The sequence below is a fragment of the Miniopterus natalensis genome, chromosome 6 (assembly GCF_054644295.1).
Source record: "Miniopterus natalensis isolate mMinNat1 chromosome 6, mMinNat1.hap1, whole genome shotgun sequence".
In the NCBI taxonomy this organism is placed as follows: domain Eukaryota; kingdom Metazoa; phylum Chordata; class Mammalia; order Chiroptera; family Miniopteridae; genus Miniopterus; species Miniopterus natalensis.
In genome coordinates this window covers 36,649,413-36,669,004 of record NC_142086.1, presented here as the reverse complement: position 1 = coordinate 36,669,004, position 19,592 = coordinate 36,649,413, and the positions used below count along the sequence as shown (strand labels likewise).

Below are 19,592 nucleotides of genomic sequence, written 5' to 3'. Positions count from 1 at the left end.
TAAAGAATGACTGGGATTCCAGCACAATGTTCTAAAGCAAATCATGTCTTAAAAATTAAAAGACAGCGGGGGAGAAAGCATATTTGAAGAAATAGTGGCTGAAAACTTCCCATATTTGATGAGAAACATTAGCTTACATATTCAAGAAGATCAGCGAACTATGCAGAATAAACACAAAGAGATCCACACATAGACACATCATAATTCAACTGTAAAAGTCAAAGAAAGAATCTTGAAAGCAGCAAGAGAGAGCAACTCACGTGCACAAAAGATTTTCAACAATATTAACCTCTGGTTTTTCACCAGAAGCCACAGAGGTCAGAAGATATATTAAAAGTGCTACAAGAGAATAAATCAACAAAGAATTTCAGATTTGGTAAAACTATTCGCCAAAAAGGAAGGGGAAAAAAAGAGACATTCCCAAATAAAAAACAGAAAGAATTTGTTAATAGCAGATCTGCCTTATAAAAATACTAAAGGGACACCTTCAGGCTGAAATGAAACGATACACGTTATGGACTACGTGTTTGTGTTCTTTGAAAATTCAGAAGTTGAAATCTAATTTCCAATGTGATGATATTTGGAAATGGGACCTTTGGGAGATAGTGAGCCATGAGGGTGAGGCCCTTATAAATAGAATTACTGCCCTTACAAGAAGCAGTGGCTGGCTGTAAACCAGGAAGGGGGTTTTCAGCAAAACATGGCCACGTTGGCACCTTGATCTCTGACTTCCAGACTCCAGAACTGTGAGAAATAAATTTCTGTTGTTTATAAGCCACCCAGTTTGTGTAATTAGTTATAGCAGCCCAAACTAAGACACTATGAGGCAGTAACTGAAATGCACATGAAGAAATAAAGAACGTGATCAAGGTTACCGTATAGGTCAGTGTTCGGCAGTATAAATGGGGTACCCTTCTTCTTACTGCTCTTGCATGGTCTCCACTGGCAACATGAGGAGTAGCCTGTTTCACAGCTGAATGGCGGTGAATGTCCTGCCTTTCCCTGTGGCCTCCTCTGCCGCCCAGTGAGGAGGCCGGAGTACATTGTTTGACTGGTGCGAGTGGAAGTCCAGGCTCCCGCGTGGTCTCCACTGAATTGCAGGGTCAGGAGGTGCCTCTCTACTGCCTGGTGGGTGTAAAAGTCCCGGCTTCCACCAGGCCTTTTGTGTCACCATTCTGGTTGGTAAGGGTGGAGGTGGGACAGGGCTCTGGCACCTTGTGGTCCTGCATGGGTGAAGTCTAGGCCTCCCACTCAGCTTTTGCTGGTGTTTACTCTTGTTTGTGCGAGGGAGAGGGAGGTGAAAGATTTCCTGTGTGTTTGACAGAAGTACAGCAGCTATTGAAAAACGTTTTCCATCTTGCTTGGTTGCCCCTTTCCTAGTCCTTTGAGAGAACAGGCTTTTACTGGGTCTTTTAAAAATCTGTATTCATTGGCATTTTCATGTTACCAGCTTCTACAGTACCCAGTCTGAGATATAGGAGGTAAAAAGAAAATCCAGGGAACTCATCACTGTGTAGTTACTCAGGGCTCAAAGTCCATACTGTCTGGCTCCCCTCCCTTCATCTTTCAGAGTCTTTTCATATTTGTTCTATATATAATAGCCAGGGCTTTGGGCTGTATTTACTGAAAGGGACAGGGAAAAATACATAAGACTCTATCTTTCCCCAAATGGAAATCTCACATAATTCCATTTTTAACAATAGTCAACAGACTTAAACAGACACTTCACAAACAAGAATGGTCAATATACACATGAAAAAGTAAGTTCTCAACATTATCATTCATCAGTTAAATAACAATTAAATCTACCAATACAATAATACCAAACATCCAACAGAATAACTAAAAATTTTTAAAAATATTGCCAGTATCAAGTATTGCCAAGATTGCTGAGAGTTTAAAATTGGTACAATCATTTTGGCAGTATTTACTACAGTTGTATTTTGCATGTACTTTGACCCACTAATTAACACTTAGATGCACACCTAAGAGAAATGAATGGATATGTCCATCGAAAGATATACAACAATGTTACAGAAGCCTTATTCGTGGTAGCCAAAACTAAAAGCAACATTAATGTCCTTCAACCCTAGAGTAGATAAATAAACTGTAGTAATATTCATGAAATTAAATACTACACAGCAGTAAAAAAGAAAGAAGAAAACTATGCTGTGGATGAATCTCACAAAATAATAAGTGGAAGAAGCTAGGCACACAAAAACACATACTGTTTGGTCCCATTTATATGAAATGCAAGAATAAGCAAAATATTCAAAAGTAATGGAAATCCAAATAATGGTAATTCTGGGGGAAGGGATACTAACTGGAGAGAGGTATAGGAGATATTCTAGGCTGCTTAAAATACCCTGTATCTTTGTATTGGTTTTAGTTTTATGGGTTGATATATAGGTAAAAATTGAGTTGGAAACCAAATTTTTGTGTGTGTGTATGTTCAAACTTACTGAAAAAAATTTTAAAGTTTTACTTCTATTTAACTTTTCAACTTTTGAGACCTTTTTTTCAATCACACCTTCCTTACCTACCTACTCTTCTTATCTTATTGTATATTTACTCTTCAGCTTCCTTAGTCTTCTATCTGTCCATCAAGACTGATAATATTGCTCCAATGCCCCACTATAGTGAATTTCCCAAATATATTGTAGTATTTCACAGAACCTTGTATATATGTAAGCTTAGTGTCTCTCTCAAAATCTGCTAAGATATTACTCACTTATGCCACCCTCTTATTAATTCTCAGAAAAAGTTCATTATTGCTTTGTATAAATAATCATTGACGCAACAATGTGGGAGCTTCTGGATGTAATCTGAAACTGGCCCCCATACACAGAGGACAGGGAGAGACTGAAAAATGAGGCAGACCATTACAGGTTGGTAGGCTGCAGATTCAATAAGCAAGGAAACTTACTTAATGAGGCTTGTTTTAGGTGACTGCAAGACAAATAGATCTCCTCACTCACCTACCAAATTCTTAAAAGTTTATATAGAGGCCTTACCTCTGTTCAGCCTCATATACCATTCAGATGGTCTCAACAATACATTGCTCTCTCAAGACTGTGTCCCTGAAAATGGATTCCACTGTGGGAATGTATATTCCAAGGACAGGGAAGGGGGAAAGCCTCCAATTGCCTGGTCCAGCTCTTGGGACAACCAGCAGTCCTATCCTCTCCATGACCTTCTCCAACAAGAATGAACATAATTGCTTTTATTATTTTACATATCACATTATTGATAGCTGTTTACATACAAGTAAGCTGCTTTGGAGAAGAAGTCACTTATCATTTATCTCTCTATCCCCCAAGGTTCCTATGTATATAGAAATAATGCAGATAAGGTGACTTTTATTTTGCCAGATAGCCCCATTTCTTCACTACACTCATCTATTTAACCAGTTACTGCCTATCTTAAAAAGACTCAAATCCTGATTCCGCTGGAGAACCTTCATCAACCATCTCAGTGAAAAGTGATCGTGACCTTGCTTCTCCTGAATGGAGATAGTAGGTTTACTATGCACCAAAATAATTCTGAAGGGATATGAGTTAAACAGGGTTTTTAAAAATCAATTTATTAAAAATTAGAAATAGTTTTTAATATACATTAAACTTCTTACCCACAAAGGGTAGACTTTGCTTAAAAATGAAAGAAGAAATCATAGACAAAAAGCATCAATAGGTTTTCATACATTAAAACATTTAAATTTAATTATGGTGAAATTTTTAAAAAGCATAATCAAAATTTAAAAAGGCAAGTAATGGATGAGAGGAAATCACTCACAGTATATATTATAGAAATAAACCATGACTGTTTTCCACTAAATTCCACCCAAATAAGTGAAAGAAAAAAATGTAAAAATACAGTGGCCTATTCCTTGTATTTATTGGGGTAGAATTAAGTGAGACTGGAGAAATAAATGAAACACAGAGAACAGGAAATAAAATGTTAATATTTTTCTCACAAGTGTATATAGTGATTGTTTCATTGTTAATCTAATTCTAGATCTAATAAAAGATATTTTGCATGTGATCCTTATATTTTCATCTATATGAGTTACTCATAAACAACCTCAACTTTTATTTCATTAAAAAATTTATGTGCACTCTATCAGTTTTAAAAGCCTTTCTTAGTTTCCTTGACTAACCACTCCCCAAATGGATTTATATTGTTAGCTTTGTGAAGAGAATTTCCTTCAACAAAGTCCATTGCTTTGTGGCCACAACAAGATGACATATGAAGACTGTGAGAACTCTGTGAGCCAGGAAGATCATTGAATCAGAGATTCTTTAGGATTTACTTCGGTCTTTGGTGGGTTCTCTTTTCACTTTCCATTTTTTGACCTCTCTCCTCTGCACAGTTTTTTGGTAGGGATTGAAATAGCTTGACAAAGGCTTTGCGTGAGTAAAACATAAAAAGGTATCACACAAGCCAAAGAAGTATCTAAGATTTCAAAATCACTGCAAAATTCCTCCTAAAATATTTTATGATGAGAGTGAGAGAATATGAAAATTACCTCTATGATAATATCAATAAGTAATTTCAATTAAAATATCCTTTACATATTATGCTAACAAAAAAAGAAATGAGTGTATCATTAGTCCTAAAAATTTCCCCAATAAATGATCCAAAATTAAAAGTTCACCTTTCCTGTCTGTCTTGATTCCATTCTCCTACGTGCCCAGAATAGCTCTACTTCTCCCCCCCCCCCCCCCCAACCCAGTGACCTGCATTTCCACAATTCAAAATCTCTACCAACCTCTCTTCTTATTCTGGAAACTCACTGCTACCAGAATTCTGGGAAAGCAGTGTCCATAGGCTCTTTGTCAGAAATTCCCTGTACCGAAGTTTTAAATTAACGCAGCAATACAATTTCTGTAGGTCCCTTTCCACCGTTGATTATTTAAGAACTGTATGAGCACGCCCTAAGCCTTCCGAGGCTGCCGCAGGTGTGCAAGGGGGATGCTGCTGGGCGGCGCCCTCAGCTGTGTTTCATCAGCCAATCGAGTCAGGGGTTATGAACTCACGGCCAATGGATGCGGGCCGGGGGGCGGGGCTTGCAGCAAGTAACTGTCAACGGGGCCGTGCAGTCGGTTGTGCCTGCTCGGGGTGAACGGAACAGGCTGCCTCCGCTTCTCACTCCCTTACTGCTGAGGCTTTGCATGGTGAGCCCTTCCTCGTTTCCCCTTCTGGGAATTGCCCTCCCACCCCGGTACTTTCCATCCACCCCTCTGAGAGGAACAAAAGCATTCCAGCTACACACTCAGCCACCCAGGTACCTCTTGGAGTTTCCACTTTTCCTTTGGCAGCTGATCAAGGACTTCCCCAAAAGTCACCCAGCCGCTCAGTTGGCATGTCTGCCCCTTGCCCCCTGGCCCTCCTCCAGGAACTTCCTCTGTCAGCTTTCCTAACTATGCACCTGGCTGGTGCCCCTTCCCTTCCTTCGCCTTAGTGAAGCCCTGGGAGTGGAAAGCACACTGATGCTGTGCTGGATCCCCTCAGGTGTCTGGAGCTGAGCTGGAGCCCAGAGGGAGGAATAAGTGACGCCGGATTAGCAGGGCACCGCCCACCTGCAGAGTCTGTGAGTAAGAGGCTGCTGTGCTCGGTGGTAAGAGAGTTTGCTGAGGAGATCAGCCAGCCCCAGCTGTTTATCTGTCATAAACCCTTAGGCAAGAGCTTGGCAGCTTGTGAAGATTACTGCAATCCCACAGTGCCCTCTTCAGGATACTTTGCCACCTGAATCCTACAAAATGTCCTGATTAAGAAGAGGAAGACAGCCCTGGCCGGTGTGGCTCAGTTGGTTGAGCGTTGTCCCATGCACCAAGAGCTCACCCTTGCATTCCCAGTCAGGGCACATGCCCAGGTTTTGGGCCCCATCCCCAGTAAGGGACATGCAGGAGGCAGCCCATGGTTGTTTCTGTCTCTCCCTCTCTCTATAATTAATAAAAACATTTTTTTTTGAAAAAAGAGGAAGAAAGACTTCCCATTTTCAGGGACGGGGTGAATTAGTATGACTTCCACTCCATGAGAAAGAATTTTGAAAGGCTGGCTGACTGTTGAGGACAAACCCACATGCCATTTATGAGAGGTCAGTCATTAATTAGCTCCACACAAAGAGAATTTAGCGGGAAACCTACGTGGTAATGGTAATTTCAAGACAAATCAATATTTCTCTTCAATGAGACAGACTCATAAACTTATCCAAAGTTGTCAAAAGTCTATTTAAGCTGAAGAAGAGCTTTAATTACATGGAAAAACTGTTATCACTGCTAGTTCTTCACCCAAATCCTTTAAATGATCAAACTAGAGTAATATTAGCATTGACATGCTAATTTATGGTGAGATCATTTCTTAGGGAAAAGATTTGTTAGGAGAATTTTAAGTAGAGGTTGAAGCAGCCAAATTGAGTGTTTGCCACGTATTCACAGCCAAATAGTGCTTATATATTTGTAAATTACAAGGAAAAGACTTGAGTAATTTTATTCTTTTCTGAAAGTGATTTATTAAGATTGACTGTGTAAACTCTTGGTACAGTTCTCAAATAAACAATTTTAGAAATGAGAAAGTGCTTATGAGAATACAAATCCCCACTTTTAGTTTGGAAAACAATAGATTACTTAACTGTATTAAATTCTGAAAACATGCAAAAAATGCTTTTTTTTTTTTTTTGTCAAGCCCAGGATGTTTAGTCCTGGAGCAACAGTGGACAAGTTAATAAGTGTCCTAAATAGTTTACTGTTAGCTAAACTAACAAGAGCAAATATCACCAGTCTATCACAATGGCATGGGTTTGTCTTAGAGCAGTGCTTCTAAATAATGGCTGCTCCTTACAATCACTGGGAAGCTTTAAAAGTTTCCCAATACCCAGCCTCAGATCAATTAAATTAACCTCTAGGGGTGCCACCCAGGCACCTATATTTGTAAAACTCTCTAAGTGATTCCAAGGTGTAGCCAAGGTTAAGAACCTCTCTTATAGGGATAGCTGAGCTTGTTCTGCTCTATCACTTATATTATTATCAAGATCTCCTGGTCTACCCCCAGCTCTTGACATGTTAAAGTGAGGTTAAGAAACTTAGGATTCCTTTGAGGTAAAACAAAAATCAAACAAACAAACAAAAACCCCCTCCTGACATCAGTACACCAGTGTGACACTCACAGCTAGGTCTCACTCAAAGTTACAAGTCAGACTGACACAGCTCACCCATGTTGCTCTCCTATTGGGCATTAGTGTTCTCAAAGAATATCCACATCCATGAGGTCATTCTCATTTTGAGACCATAATAAAGCGAGATGAAACAAAGTCACTGTACAACCCACACAATATCAAATATTCCCTCTCTCTGCTAAAATGAGTGACTGCTGCATCTGCACCCATTGCAGCTCCTTCTAGCCCGCCCTCCCTAGAGAGAAAATTTGAGATATCCAGTCACAGAATTGTCCCTACTTTCTGACACAACCCAATGTATAGTAACCCCTCACTTAGACCCTCTTCAAAATTACCCAGCCACACCCATATCCACAATAAGTTCTTTCTTACATCCTTTTATTGAACAGCCTGCAGTTCCCCAAGGTGAAAGTTCTCCTTCAGGGAGATGAAACAAACAAACAAACAAACAAGCTAAACTTGTCAGCTACAGATGTGTTTCCAGTCATCTTTGACTGAAAGGCATTGATACCCTTTCTCACAAAAACTGACCCAGGAATATTGAAAAGATTCTGCCACTGAGACTAAAAACTGAGCCTTTGTATTGGGTGAATCACAGTGGTCCCTAATCTTGGCTATCGTTAAAATTGCCTGGGGAGCCCAGGTTGCAACTCAGACTGATGTCAACAGGAATCCCTGGGAATAAGACCCAGACACCACCATTATTATAGCTCCCCAGGTGATTCCAAGTAAAAATAGTAAATACAGGGAGAGAGATTACACAGACTAGAAGCTATACTGGTTGGAAAGTGGAGGCCAACAGAGTTGAAATAAGTTGCTCAGCTTTTCACCCTGCAAGCGTCAGCCCACCAGGCCTTTGCGTGCAAGCAGTCTGACCCGAGTCGGCACTTTTATATTGGTGCTAATATGCTGCAACCTTCCTTCATGGTATTTACAAGGCTCTTTGATGCTGCTGACACGATACCAAGTGGAAAAGAGCATAAGGTATGATTACTAAGTATGAACCCACCTATGTAAATAAAATATATAAGAGCCACTAGATGACATAACTGTGGATGATTTTCTGCTTTTTGAAATGTTTACATATTTATGTCAAAAATGTTTACAATAAGCAGGTATTCATTTAATTAATTTTCTCTTTCAAAATATTGTTTCTGTAATCTGAAAAGAGCATATAAGAATATATATATTTGAAACTGAAAAAAGACATTTCTGGATTATGAGAAATTTAGTAAAACTAATTGATTACTTGGCAAGGCAGCCAGATCAGATTCTAATAGTGGACACTAGAAAATGTTAAGCCACTGTTATGAGAGAGAGAGAATTGGAAGACTATCCTTCAGGAAGCTTGAGACCCCCGGTGTAAAACTTTCCTTACCGTGGAAGCAGGTGGGATTGGCAGATTGCGGCTACTATCGATTTCTTCAAACCAAAATCCATCATGACCCTTGTTGTTTCTCTTCCAAGAAGTAATGAGGTAGAACATGTAACAACTCCCCTGTTTTACATCCTTTTGGTTTCGATATTTTTTTAATGTTCTTAGTTGCCATATGGATATATAAAAGTTAGAGAAAACCTGACCTATTAGTGTTCCGAATGGGGGGTGGTGGTGAAAGAAGGCTATGATTGAATATCATCATAACTATTAATTTCTGTCTGGATAGGACAACAGAAGAGATCAAAATATCCTCCCCCATCCTGCTACCCACTTTGGAATAGCTGCCATGAACATAATTCCAGAGGCTTAGAGAAGCTGAGGACAAACTCCTCAGTTGTCCATCCCCAGAGCTAAGTGACCTGCACCAGCTTGTGGTCCTGGCTACAAGTTAGGTGAAAAATCTTGTCAGGCAGTTGGATGATGCCAGGTGAAAAATGCTAAGTGAACACAGGGTGACACTAGCTAGTCTCTATCACTTGAGGTTGTAGCTTTTCATCTCATTTAAACAGAAAGCATCATAGGAAGCGGAGGCATCCCTAATTTTGTCAGACCCTAAGATACCACTAGAAATAATTAAGGAGAAATAAGGCTTTGTTGTGTTTGTTTGTTTTTTAAAGAAAAGCGTTAAAAGGCCACCAAGAAGGCAAATCTTCCTTTCTTTTGATCCTATGTGAGTTTTGCAGAACGTCGCAAGAGTTGGATTCAGATGGTCTGTGAGAAACAACAGGATGGAATTGAATTCCAGTCTTTATAGTCACACTTTTCTTAGCAAAGGATTTACTGGCACTTGGGAGGACTTTGTCAAGAATAAGTTCAGTGTTTATCCTCAGGACCTCCCTGAAGTCATTCTAGTATTGGCTTTGCTCTGCGCAATTGGAGGTAGGTGCAACTCTCTTTATTTTAGTTTATTCTACAGATAGATCTTGTAAATGCCACCAAAAAGAATTTTTAAAAAGTAGCAGGAATAGGAAATTAGAATTTTGTTCCTAAATTCATACCTTTGTTCCAAGGTTTTCAATTGCATGAATCCAACAATAATCTACCCTTGAGAAGAAACATGTAAAATCTAATCCATATTCTTCACCTCTATTGGGTTCAAAATATTTACACTTTTTTTACTTGATAGGCTATGAATAGATGTAAGTAATGGGGAGAATTAAAACAGGTAAGCAGAAAATCAAGGGTTGGGGGATTTTTAAAATCTATATTATCACAAACTATAGTTTCACTCATATTTTAAAGTCAGCTGTTCCACTGCTTTCTCTACTTGAACAAAAATTTTCAAAGTGACAGGTCTTCTGAATGGTTCAGTTACTTTTTAACCACTCGGTAGGGTGTCCCATTGGTTTAATCCAAATGACAAATTATTCCTAGCCCTTGTGAGAAGAAAAGAGCACTGCAGAAACCAAAAGAATGAATTTCTTTTTTTTTTTTTTGCGTTCTTTTGTTACCGGAAGATTGAATTCCTCAGCCACTTGTGGGAGCAAGGTTCCTGGGGTAGCACTGAACTAAGTATTTTCAGAAGCCCCCAGGGAGAACTGGAAGAGGGGCAGCTGTGGATTTAGCAAAGCCAAAAGCAAGGCCAGTGTCCAGAGCCTTCATCCATGTGGCAGCTGGGTGTAGCTCAGCAGAGTCCACAGTGTGGAGCCCCACGTGGCTGTGAGCCACGTGGGCCCCGGGGAGCACAGCCCCTTGCAGCAGGAGTCACTGAGGCCCGGTGCGTGAGACAGAGAAGAGAGCCTGCTTCTTTGTCGAGACGTTTAAATATTCAGGGTGCGCACACTTGCGGTGGCCACGCCCACCCTGGCGACTGACTGGCCCCCAGGCGTGATTGACAGGAAGGCGCCTTCCCCGGGCACTCAGACCTTACTGGGCATGCGTCTAAAACGCCTTGGTCCAGTCCCTTCACCCATCAATCAACAGGGAGCAAACCTGGAGAGTGTTAAATGCAGCTCTTTTGGAAAAGCTGTATAAATGGCATGCTTACATAATTTGGTCTTTCCTTTATTCCTTTCTTGTTAAATAATAACCAGATTATGACAAGGGCATCATTTTGACCTGACTAGGAATTGTATTAAGAAGAAGCAGAAAACATTAAACTGAAGAAAGTGCTGTAATATTGCTTATTGCACTTCGGTGATAAAGAATAGTCAAGTTAAATATTCATGTTTTCTACTGTGTAATAGCTAACCAGTAATAGGTAGCTAGCTCTTCTCGTTGGGCCAATTGTTATAGCTAGTTCCTCGTTGTTTGGGAATCAGCCACGAGATTTCATTCAAGCTTAGTTATTCGTTAGCCTCTTACTGCAGGACTGCTAAAGAGACCACCTAACTTATCACGTGTGAAAAAAAAACTGCTCCAAATATTTTAGTAGTTCTCCAGGAACCAAGGATAGCTAACGATGCTTACTAACGACTATAAAAAATGAGATACTTCATAGAGCAGGTCAAGCAGGGATCTAGTGATTAACAGTTGCACTGATTCCGTGTGCTTAGGTGTCAAGGAGGGTTTCAAACACAGGAACGTAGGAAGCAGGTAGTTGAACAGTATTTCGTCGTCCTCAGTATTAAGAAATCATATCAAATTAAAGCTCTTAGAAGATAATATTTTACTGCTTTTCAACAAAGGCTTTTTTTTTTTTTTTTGCAGCATTTTTGAACCTGCACTTGAAGGACTTTCTAATTCCTCTCCCTGTGATACTGTTTTTAATCGGATGCTGTTTTGAAATACTCAGTTTTACATCTGACAAGGTGTGTATAGTAAATATGAGCATTTTGTGCTGTAGCCAAGAGTCATACAAATACAAAGATGGCTTAAGGAGATTTGTTAAAACGCGTGTCTCATCACTGTCCTGCCACGTGGTCGACGCTCAGGATGTGGGTAACATCAGATACGTAGGAAAAAGAAGCGGGTGCAAAAGGGCGAAGCTCAGACAAGAATCGGTGGACAAGAAAGCCACGCCCGGAGAGGGTGAGAGCTGCTGGCGCAGGACCCGAGCCGCAGGAGAATTCTGACACCAGACCAATCCACTGCCCCAGCGGGGACTGTTTCAGCAAGATCTCCCTTAGAGTGGAGGCTGATCTCTAAGGGTGCCTGGCTTAGGATATGTCAAGAAATATCAGTTGAACCTTGTATCTGGCATTGGAAGTGAGGAGCAATGCAATCAATACATAAAGTAGAGATGACTCCAGTATTAACAAATAGCTGGGAGCAGCTGGAGTCAGAGGAAAGCAAATATGCTCTCTATAAGGGATATAAAAGGCATTATTGGCATCTGTAAAAGTAAATATCGTAAATATTTTAGATTATGCAGGCTGTATAATCTCTGTCACAACTACTCAAATCTGCCACTGTAGTTCAAAAGCAGCCACGGTGGATAATATAAGTGAGCTGGCACGACTGTGTTCCAATAAGACTTTATTTACAAAACAGGCATTGAGCCAGATTTGGGTTAGAGGCCATATTTTGCCAGCGCCTACTCTAGTCAGTCAGAATATGAATGAGAATATGTGTGAAAATGATTGACTTTCCCAAACAAACTTGACCAGTGATGTAAAAAAAAAAAAAAATTATGGAAAACATACGTTCATGTGAGAACAAAAGCAGATCGCTACTTTATTTGTCATGAACAGGTTTTATAACCATATGATTTTGATACAAAAGCAACTTTAAGTACAATTATTTAAGACCTTTATTAACAGGTGCTTGAAGTTTTTGTTGACTTTTTTGAAAAAATTAAGTTGTAAGCCTTTATTACAAGTTAAAAATGAGGTTCCTAAAAATCTCAACTTGACTAGATGTGAAACAATTTAAAAACCTTTCAAGGTGGGTTGAGACAAACCAGGCTTTAAAACAAACAAACAATCAATCAAACAAAACACCACCACATTTGTCATTACCAAAAAGAGACATCTTTAGATAAAAATAATAAAAACCCGGTGCTGCAGAGATAATGCAGATAGTTCTAGTTATCTGGTCAGTGGGCAAAAGGCAAGCGCTAGGTCTTCAGCTCCAAGCTTTTGTTCATTTCTCGCTGGAATTCGCATTCGTTTCCCCTGCTGGATGCCTGAGCCGCGAGCGCCCGGTGGGAAGCCTGCAGCCGCGCGGCCGGCCTGCTCAGCCTCGGGAGCGCGCCGGACGCTTTGGCGTCTTGGGGTTTAGGGTTTTGTGGGCGTCCGCATCGGTGGTTGAAGTCGCAGTGGCAGCCAGGCTGAGGTGGTGCTGACCTGGGGTCTCATCCCCTTGGTTTTCCTCCCTCCTTCCCTGGGGCCTCCCCGGGCTGTCTTTGGTAGGAGGGCCCCTGAGGAACCCTGGGCTTGGCCCCAGCACAGGCGCTGTCTCCCTAGTGTGCCTCGCCCTCCTGCTCCCCGGGGTCAGCACCCCCAGCCCTTCTGGCTGCGCAGGAGGTTGGGGTGCTAGGGCCCAGCCGCAGGCTCTCCGCAGGTGGCAGGCGGGCACCGCTGGGCCTGGCCTTGGGAACACGCTCTATCCCGCAGTCTTCCCCCCCTCCCCGTCCCCCTCCCCTCCTCCTCCCCGTCCCCCTCCCCTCCTCCTCCCCTCCTTCCTCCCCCTCCCCTCCCCCCTCCTCCCCCTCCCCCTCCCCCTCCCCCCCGCCCCCCACCCCCGGCTGGTCTGGCGGTCCCGCTGGGAATGAGCGGAGGTCCCCGCCACGTGGACAGGGCGCATAAGGGCCCTAACAGCTGCCGCCGCCCGGCGCGGTTCCCTTTCGGCACCAGACCCCGCAGTCCCCGCACCTCCCGCACTGCACACCATTAGTTATTTCCTGAGCTGCATTAATCGCCCACACACCGTAGTCCCTGCGGCGGCTCTCCCTCGGGGCAGCCTGGCGCGCAGTCCCCGCAGAGAGAAGGCGAGGGGGCCACGGGAGACCTGCCCGCGCAGCGGGGTGGGTTACGGGAGAGGAAACCTGAGCTTAGAGAACTCGAACAGCGCGGGATACACAGCTCATCCGCCCTCTTGCCCAGAGGGAGATACTATCTTTACCAAATCTGCCCCTTGCTCTGGAGAGAAACACTTGTTCTACCTTCCAAACTTGTTATTCACTCAAATATTCTGGAAAAGAAAGTCTGGAAGAAAGGCAGTCAGCGCCTCCACTCAGGACACAGAAGCACAAGAGGCCAAGAGCATCAGCTCCCAAATGTATAGATCTCACCCAGCTCAGCAGGTTCTCAGGGTTTCCGTGCTGAGTGGACATTAATGGATGCCCATAATAAAATTTATAAATACCAATTCAATAGTTTGTGATAAACACCATTAGTTATTTCCTGAGCTGCATTAATCGCCCACACACTGTTATTCTTCCACACACAACTGCTATTTAAGCCATGGCTGGTTATTTGTAGTTTCCAGAATTGGATGTGATTGTTTACTCCTTTGTGGATTGTGTGCATGATAATCCATCTACCTGAAATATCTTTCTTCCTCTTGTATGTCTGAAAATCTGCCAGATAGTCTCTAGTGCCCATGCAAATGTACTTCCTATTTATTTTCTTTAAAAAAATGAAATGGACATAGATATGCGCATTAACTTTCCACTATAATTGGTAATAATCTGATAGAAAGTTATAAAAATCTGACAGAGTTAAGACGTTGGCACTTACTATAATTATATTATGATGTATGTTTTCCCCTTTTGCTGGAGATTGGAGTATTTGTCATGTAGTCTATGCTAACAGAAGGATAGATAAGTGAGGAAATGACATATTTTTTATATTATTAGGTTCTACAATATACAGATGCCGTACAATGGATGAGCCCACATTTGTTTTTTGATTTATTTACACCAATAATTATCTTTAATGTTGCATTTGACCTGGATGTTTACATGTTCCAGAAGTTATTTTGGCAGGTAAAAAGTATTCTTTTTCAATAATATCATTCGCTCATAAGCCACTACATTTTATCTATGTTCAGGTTTTTAAAATTTTTCCTTCAGATTAGAAAACGAAGAAGACAGGGGAAAAATACGAGGTGAGGGAGAAGTAAAATCAACTTTATATTTTAGTGACAAATGTTTAGTATCCTGAAGACTCAGGTAAAAAAATTATGGAGGAGAAAAGTAATTCTGAACATCTGAGTGGTAGAACTTAACGCTGGTTATAATTTTAACTCTGACATGCTATGAGAGAGCTGTTATGAAATCCATTAAGTCTAGTAAAAAAAAATTGCTAATAAAAGTTATATTTTAAAAGCTCACCTTCTAGGACTTCCCACCCCACATGCAGAAGAAAAGGACAAGAAACAGCCATAACTCTAACTTACAAACTGTTACCATTTTTTTCTAATTGTGTCAGATTTGGACCTCATCAAGGAAAGCCCTTGAGGAAAATTGCTCCAGATCTTAAGCAGGGGTGCATTTCTTTCAAAGTGATTAAAACAATTTTGTAAACATAAGGCCATTACCTAAACTACTTAGAAGCAAAACTATTAAAACAATGTATACTTGAAACAGAAAAATGAGTCTAAAAAAATGGAGGTCAGACAAATGACCAAAAAATGAAATTGAAGAGATGGCCCTGCCAGGTGTGGCTCAGTGGTTGAGCATCGACCTAGGATCCAGGAGATCGTGGTTCGATTCTGGGTCAGGGCACATGCCCAGGTTGCGGGCTCGACCCCCCAGTTGAGGGTGTGCAGGGGGCAGCCGATCAATGACTCACTCTCATCGTTGATGTTTCTCTCTCTCTCTCTCCCTCTCCCTTCCTCTCTCTGAAATCAATAAAGATATATTTTTTAAAAAAGAAAAGAAGAGATATATAAAAGTAGTTTGGCCCGGTTCTGGTGATCTCTGGCAACCTGCTTCCTGAGTCTGCTGAGTCTGTTTAACTCTGGAGGTCTGCCGAGTCAGCAGATGAGCTGGATGGCTGGAGGGCCCACTCGTGTGTCTGTTGGTTGGTGCTATTAGTGTTGGCTGTAGGCAATAGGTGTCACTGCCACACATATATCTCATCACCTAGGAGGTTATCTTAGGCTTCTTCGCATGGTGGGTGCAGAGTCTCAAACATCAGCAGGAGAGGGAAAGCTGGAATTTGCCAGCGCTTTTTAAGTTTCTCCTCGCATCATGTTTGCTCTCATTCTTTTAGCCAAAATGAATCACAGGACTGACCCAGAGTCAGAGTGGGAGACGGCTACCCAATGGTGTGGCTTCAGGAAGCAGAATCACTGCAGCCACTTTTGCAAACCACATGCCATGTGATTTATTGACGTATCAACAACAGCTATGTGGTGGAAGGATTTGGGCCTTCTGACCTGCAATCCTCTCGTCTCAGAGCCTTATTTTAATTTGTTCCTTGGAACAAGAGTCAGTAATACAGCAATCCTGACCACTAAAACCTTAAAAATTAGAACTGACTCACCCTAGAAGTAACTGATCTACAGGGCCCTGATTTCTTTCACTATTCTGATGCTATCATCAGGCTTTATCCACAGAAGACCCCTCTCAGCAGTGCCCCGTAAACACTCTACCATGGTTCTGCCACTTCTAAAATCGGGTTAGAGATGTTTGATCAAGTGACTTAACCAAAATCACTCAGCGCTCGCACCTGCACCAAGGCCTCCTGCATGAGAGTCCAGTACTCATTCCCCAGTTCATTCTGAGCGAGTGTCTCTCTACAAGTGAAAGAGTTAAACAAACAGAAGGCAGTAAGAGCATTTCACAACCTTATTATAAAATCATTACAATTACTCTTTTATTTTATATTTTTAATTGAGATAATTGATATGCAACATTATATAAGTTTCAGGTATACAACATAATGATTTTATATTTGAATATATTCAAAATGACCATCAAAATAAGTCTAATTAACATTCAAATATACAACATGGCAGTATTAATTATAGCCACCATGCTGCATAGCACATTCCTATGTTTTATTTATTTCATACCTGGGATTTTGTACCTATTGACCCCTTCATCCATTTCACCCATCCCCCGCCCTCAGCCTCTGACAATCATTCACCTGTTCTCTGTATCTATGTGTTCAGTTTTTTTCTCTTTTGGATTCCACATATAAGTGAGTTCATACAGTATTTTTTATTTGTCTGACTTATTTCACTTAGCATAATGCCCTAAAGTTCTATCCATATTGTCACAAATGGCAAGATTTCCTTTTTCTTTTTTTTTAATATATTTTTATTTATTTCAGAGAGAGGAAGGGAAAGGGAGAGAGAGAGAGATAGAAACATCAGTGATGAGAGAGTCGTTGATTGGCTGCCTCCCGAAAGCCCCACACTAGGGATCGAGCCAGCAACCTGGCTTTTGCCCTGACTGGGAATTGAACCAGTATCTCTTGGATTATGAGTTGATGCCATGCCTGCTGGGCTCCTTTTTTTAAGGCTGAATAATATTTCATTGCATATATATCACATTTTCTCTATTCATTCATCAGTTGGTGGACATTTTAAGGTTGTTTCCATGTCTTGGGTATTGTAAAAAATACTTCAGTGAACATGGGGGTGCAATTCTGAATTCTTACACATGAATTCAGGCACAATCACTACATTTTCCCAAGTCCATTTGGTAATAAAATTGCTAATAAAATAAAGCAATAAAATTGGTAATAAAATAAAACCACTACAGGTAAAATAAGAGAAAGTAGAAGGCGATGGTGGGAACACAGAAGGTAGGGAGGTTTTCAGACCTTAAATAACAGAATTTTTCTTTCCATCTTTTCTATAGTTCTGTGCCATTTCCCTACATTTTTCTGTTATCATATTTTCTTTCTTTTTCTTTTTTGACACTTCTATTTAAACTTGTGCTCTTTTTTTCCTATGTTATAGACTATGTCTCAGTTTTTACACATAGTCAAATGTGTATGTCTATATGGTATGTATGTATATACCTCATACATACATATGTATATTTAATAGCCTTATCAAGAAAACTGAACGTTTATTTTTTAATTATGATATGGCACTTCTTAGGTCCTAGGCATCTCATTGCAATATATGCCTTTTATTTCCAGAGTTGCAAGCACATAGTTGTTAAATAAAATAACTTAAAATTTCCTTTGATGGGTTGAGTGTGATTGTACATCTTCAATAATCCTGCTTGTCTGCTTTTTAAAAATGAAATATAAAGTCAATCTAACTTTTCTATCTGTAAAATTTCTTTGCAGATAATTTTAATTACAGTTCCTGGATATTTTATCAATTATGCCTTAATTCTTTCATATCTGGTATCTGTGAATAAATTAAATTTGAGAACCAGCCCATGGTTATTATTTTCAACTATCCTTATGAGTTCAGATCCCATGCTGACTGCAGCTGCTATAAGAGACCTTGGTAGGTATATTTTTCTCCTTTCCCATGTTTAAACTATCATATTCTGTATTTAACTTGTCTGTTTTTAAGATCTTTTGTTCATTGTAGCTCTTCAAGATGTGAAGTGTGTTACTGGGGCATTGGGATTGAGCATAGAAATTTGGGTGGTAATGTTTAAAACAGAGCAAAATTCCAGCGATGGGCTTACTTAGTATATATTTTTCAAAGTCTTATATTCAGTTATAGAATAGAGCAGGGGGTTATTTGGAATTCTTGACTACTTTATCCATGCTTCTACCTTGAACCAACAGAACAGTTTTGGGTGCTTTACAATATTGCATATACATTGTGGTGACATTTCTATTGCCCAATACCTCTTTTCCTTTGAAAAAACTGTCATTAAGATAAGGCCATTTGCCAAAAATAAAAAATAAAAATTGTCTTTGGAGTCAATGTCACCATTTGAACCCAAAGCCTAAAAAGTACAAAATGATAAAATCACCAATCATACAGTATGTCAGTGTGTATACTTTTCTGGAGATATATACATTTATATTTATATATATATATGTGTGTGTGTGTATATGTGTGTGTGTGTGTGTGTGTATAATTTCAAAGTAAAATACTAAATCAACATAACCTGTTAAAAATCTGAGAGCCTCATTCAAGAAAAACAATAACTTAATTTGTTTTCCCCCAGTCACTTTTTAATAACAAGAACTATAACATTTGTTTAAAAATAGAATTTTTATATGGCACACACCTGCATGTGTGTCTATAGACACACACACACGCACACACACACTTTATTTTATGGCCAGTTTAAGGAGAAAGAACTGTCTGAGGCAGGTAGAAATAGAGTAAGGGAGACACATCAAGTGTATCTATATGAATAAAGGAAAGCCAAGTCTTCAAAGCAAGGAGACTAAGATTGTGAGGTGGACTTTAGAAGGAAGTACTAGCATCTATCACCTCACCTTACCCTATGGGACCCTGTCAGTACCAGCCTCTTCTCAACTTAAAAGATTTGGGGGAGTTCTATGCTAACAAGAACATTCCATATTTCCTTTAACTTTATAATCTGATAATCTAGTTAGCATTCTGCTGGTGCCCTGCCCTACCATTGTTGAATTTAAACAATTTATTTGGGTTAATTTGCAAGGTTATTCTTGTAAATGTTAGCCCTCTTGCCATTACTTTTGGAACTTTGTTTTTCTCCTCACTTTGTATCATTTAAAAAATAAATAAAGTATTTTTCTCTTGGAAATATTTTTATTTGCATTTTCAAAGCAAGATTCTAACATTTTAAAATTTTATTCTAAAAAGAAAAAAGAAAAATAAAAGAAATAAGAAAATCTGCGCAGGCCTATGAGTAGAGTACATGAGTACATTCACATTGTCTTGAGATTTTTCTGGTCTGTTGACTTCTCTTATGCTCCTTATTCTATTATTTATTTCCAAATATTCACATTTTGTTATAGTTCTATTTTCTAAAACAAAATAATTATATAAGAATACCAGGTTTTTCTGAGTAACAGCTCCAAAACAGTGGCTTGAAACAATTATGTGTTATTTCTCCTAAGTTTGGCAGTTCTGATGATATGGGTTAGGCTCTGCTGATCTTGGCGAGGCTCATTAATAAATTTACAGTCGGCTGGAAGGTCACCTGGACACTGAGTGATCTAGGATGTCCTCGAC

The 19,592-nt window shown here is 40.2% G+C and overlaps 1 protein-coding gene across 1 annotated transcript in view; it reads left to right on the top strand.

The window, feature by feature from the left end:
- The first annotated feature begins 9,340 nt into the window (after positions 1–9,340).
- The window catches only part of SLC9C1 (solute carrier family 9 member C1), a 68,187-nt gene continuing 57,935 nt past the window's right edge, over positions 9,341–19,592 (top strand). Inside the window, exons 1-4 of the mRNA XM_016200101.2 lie at positions 9,341–9,491; positions 11,262–11,362; positions 14,353–14,481; positions 17,750–17,915. Coding sequence (XP_016055587.2) covers positions 9,341–9,491; positions 11,262–11,362; positions 14,353–14,481; positions 17,750–17,915 — 547 coding nt within the window. The remainder of the gene's footprint in view (positions 9,492–11,261; positions 11,363–14,352; positions 14,482–17,749; positions 17,916–19,592) is intronic.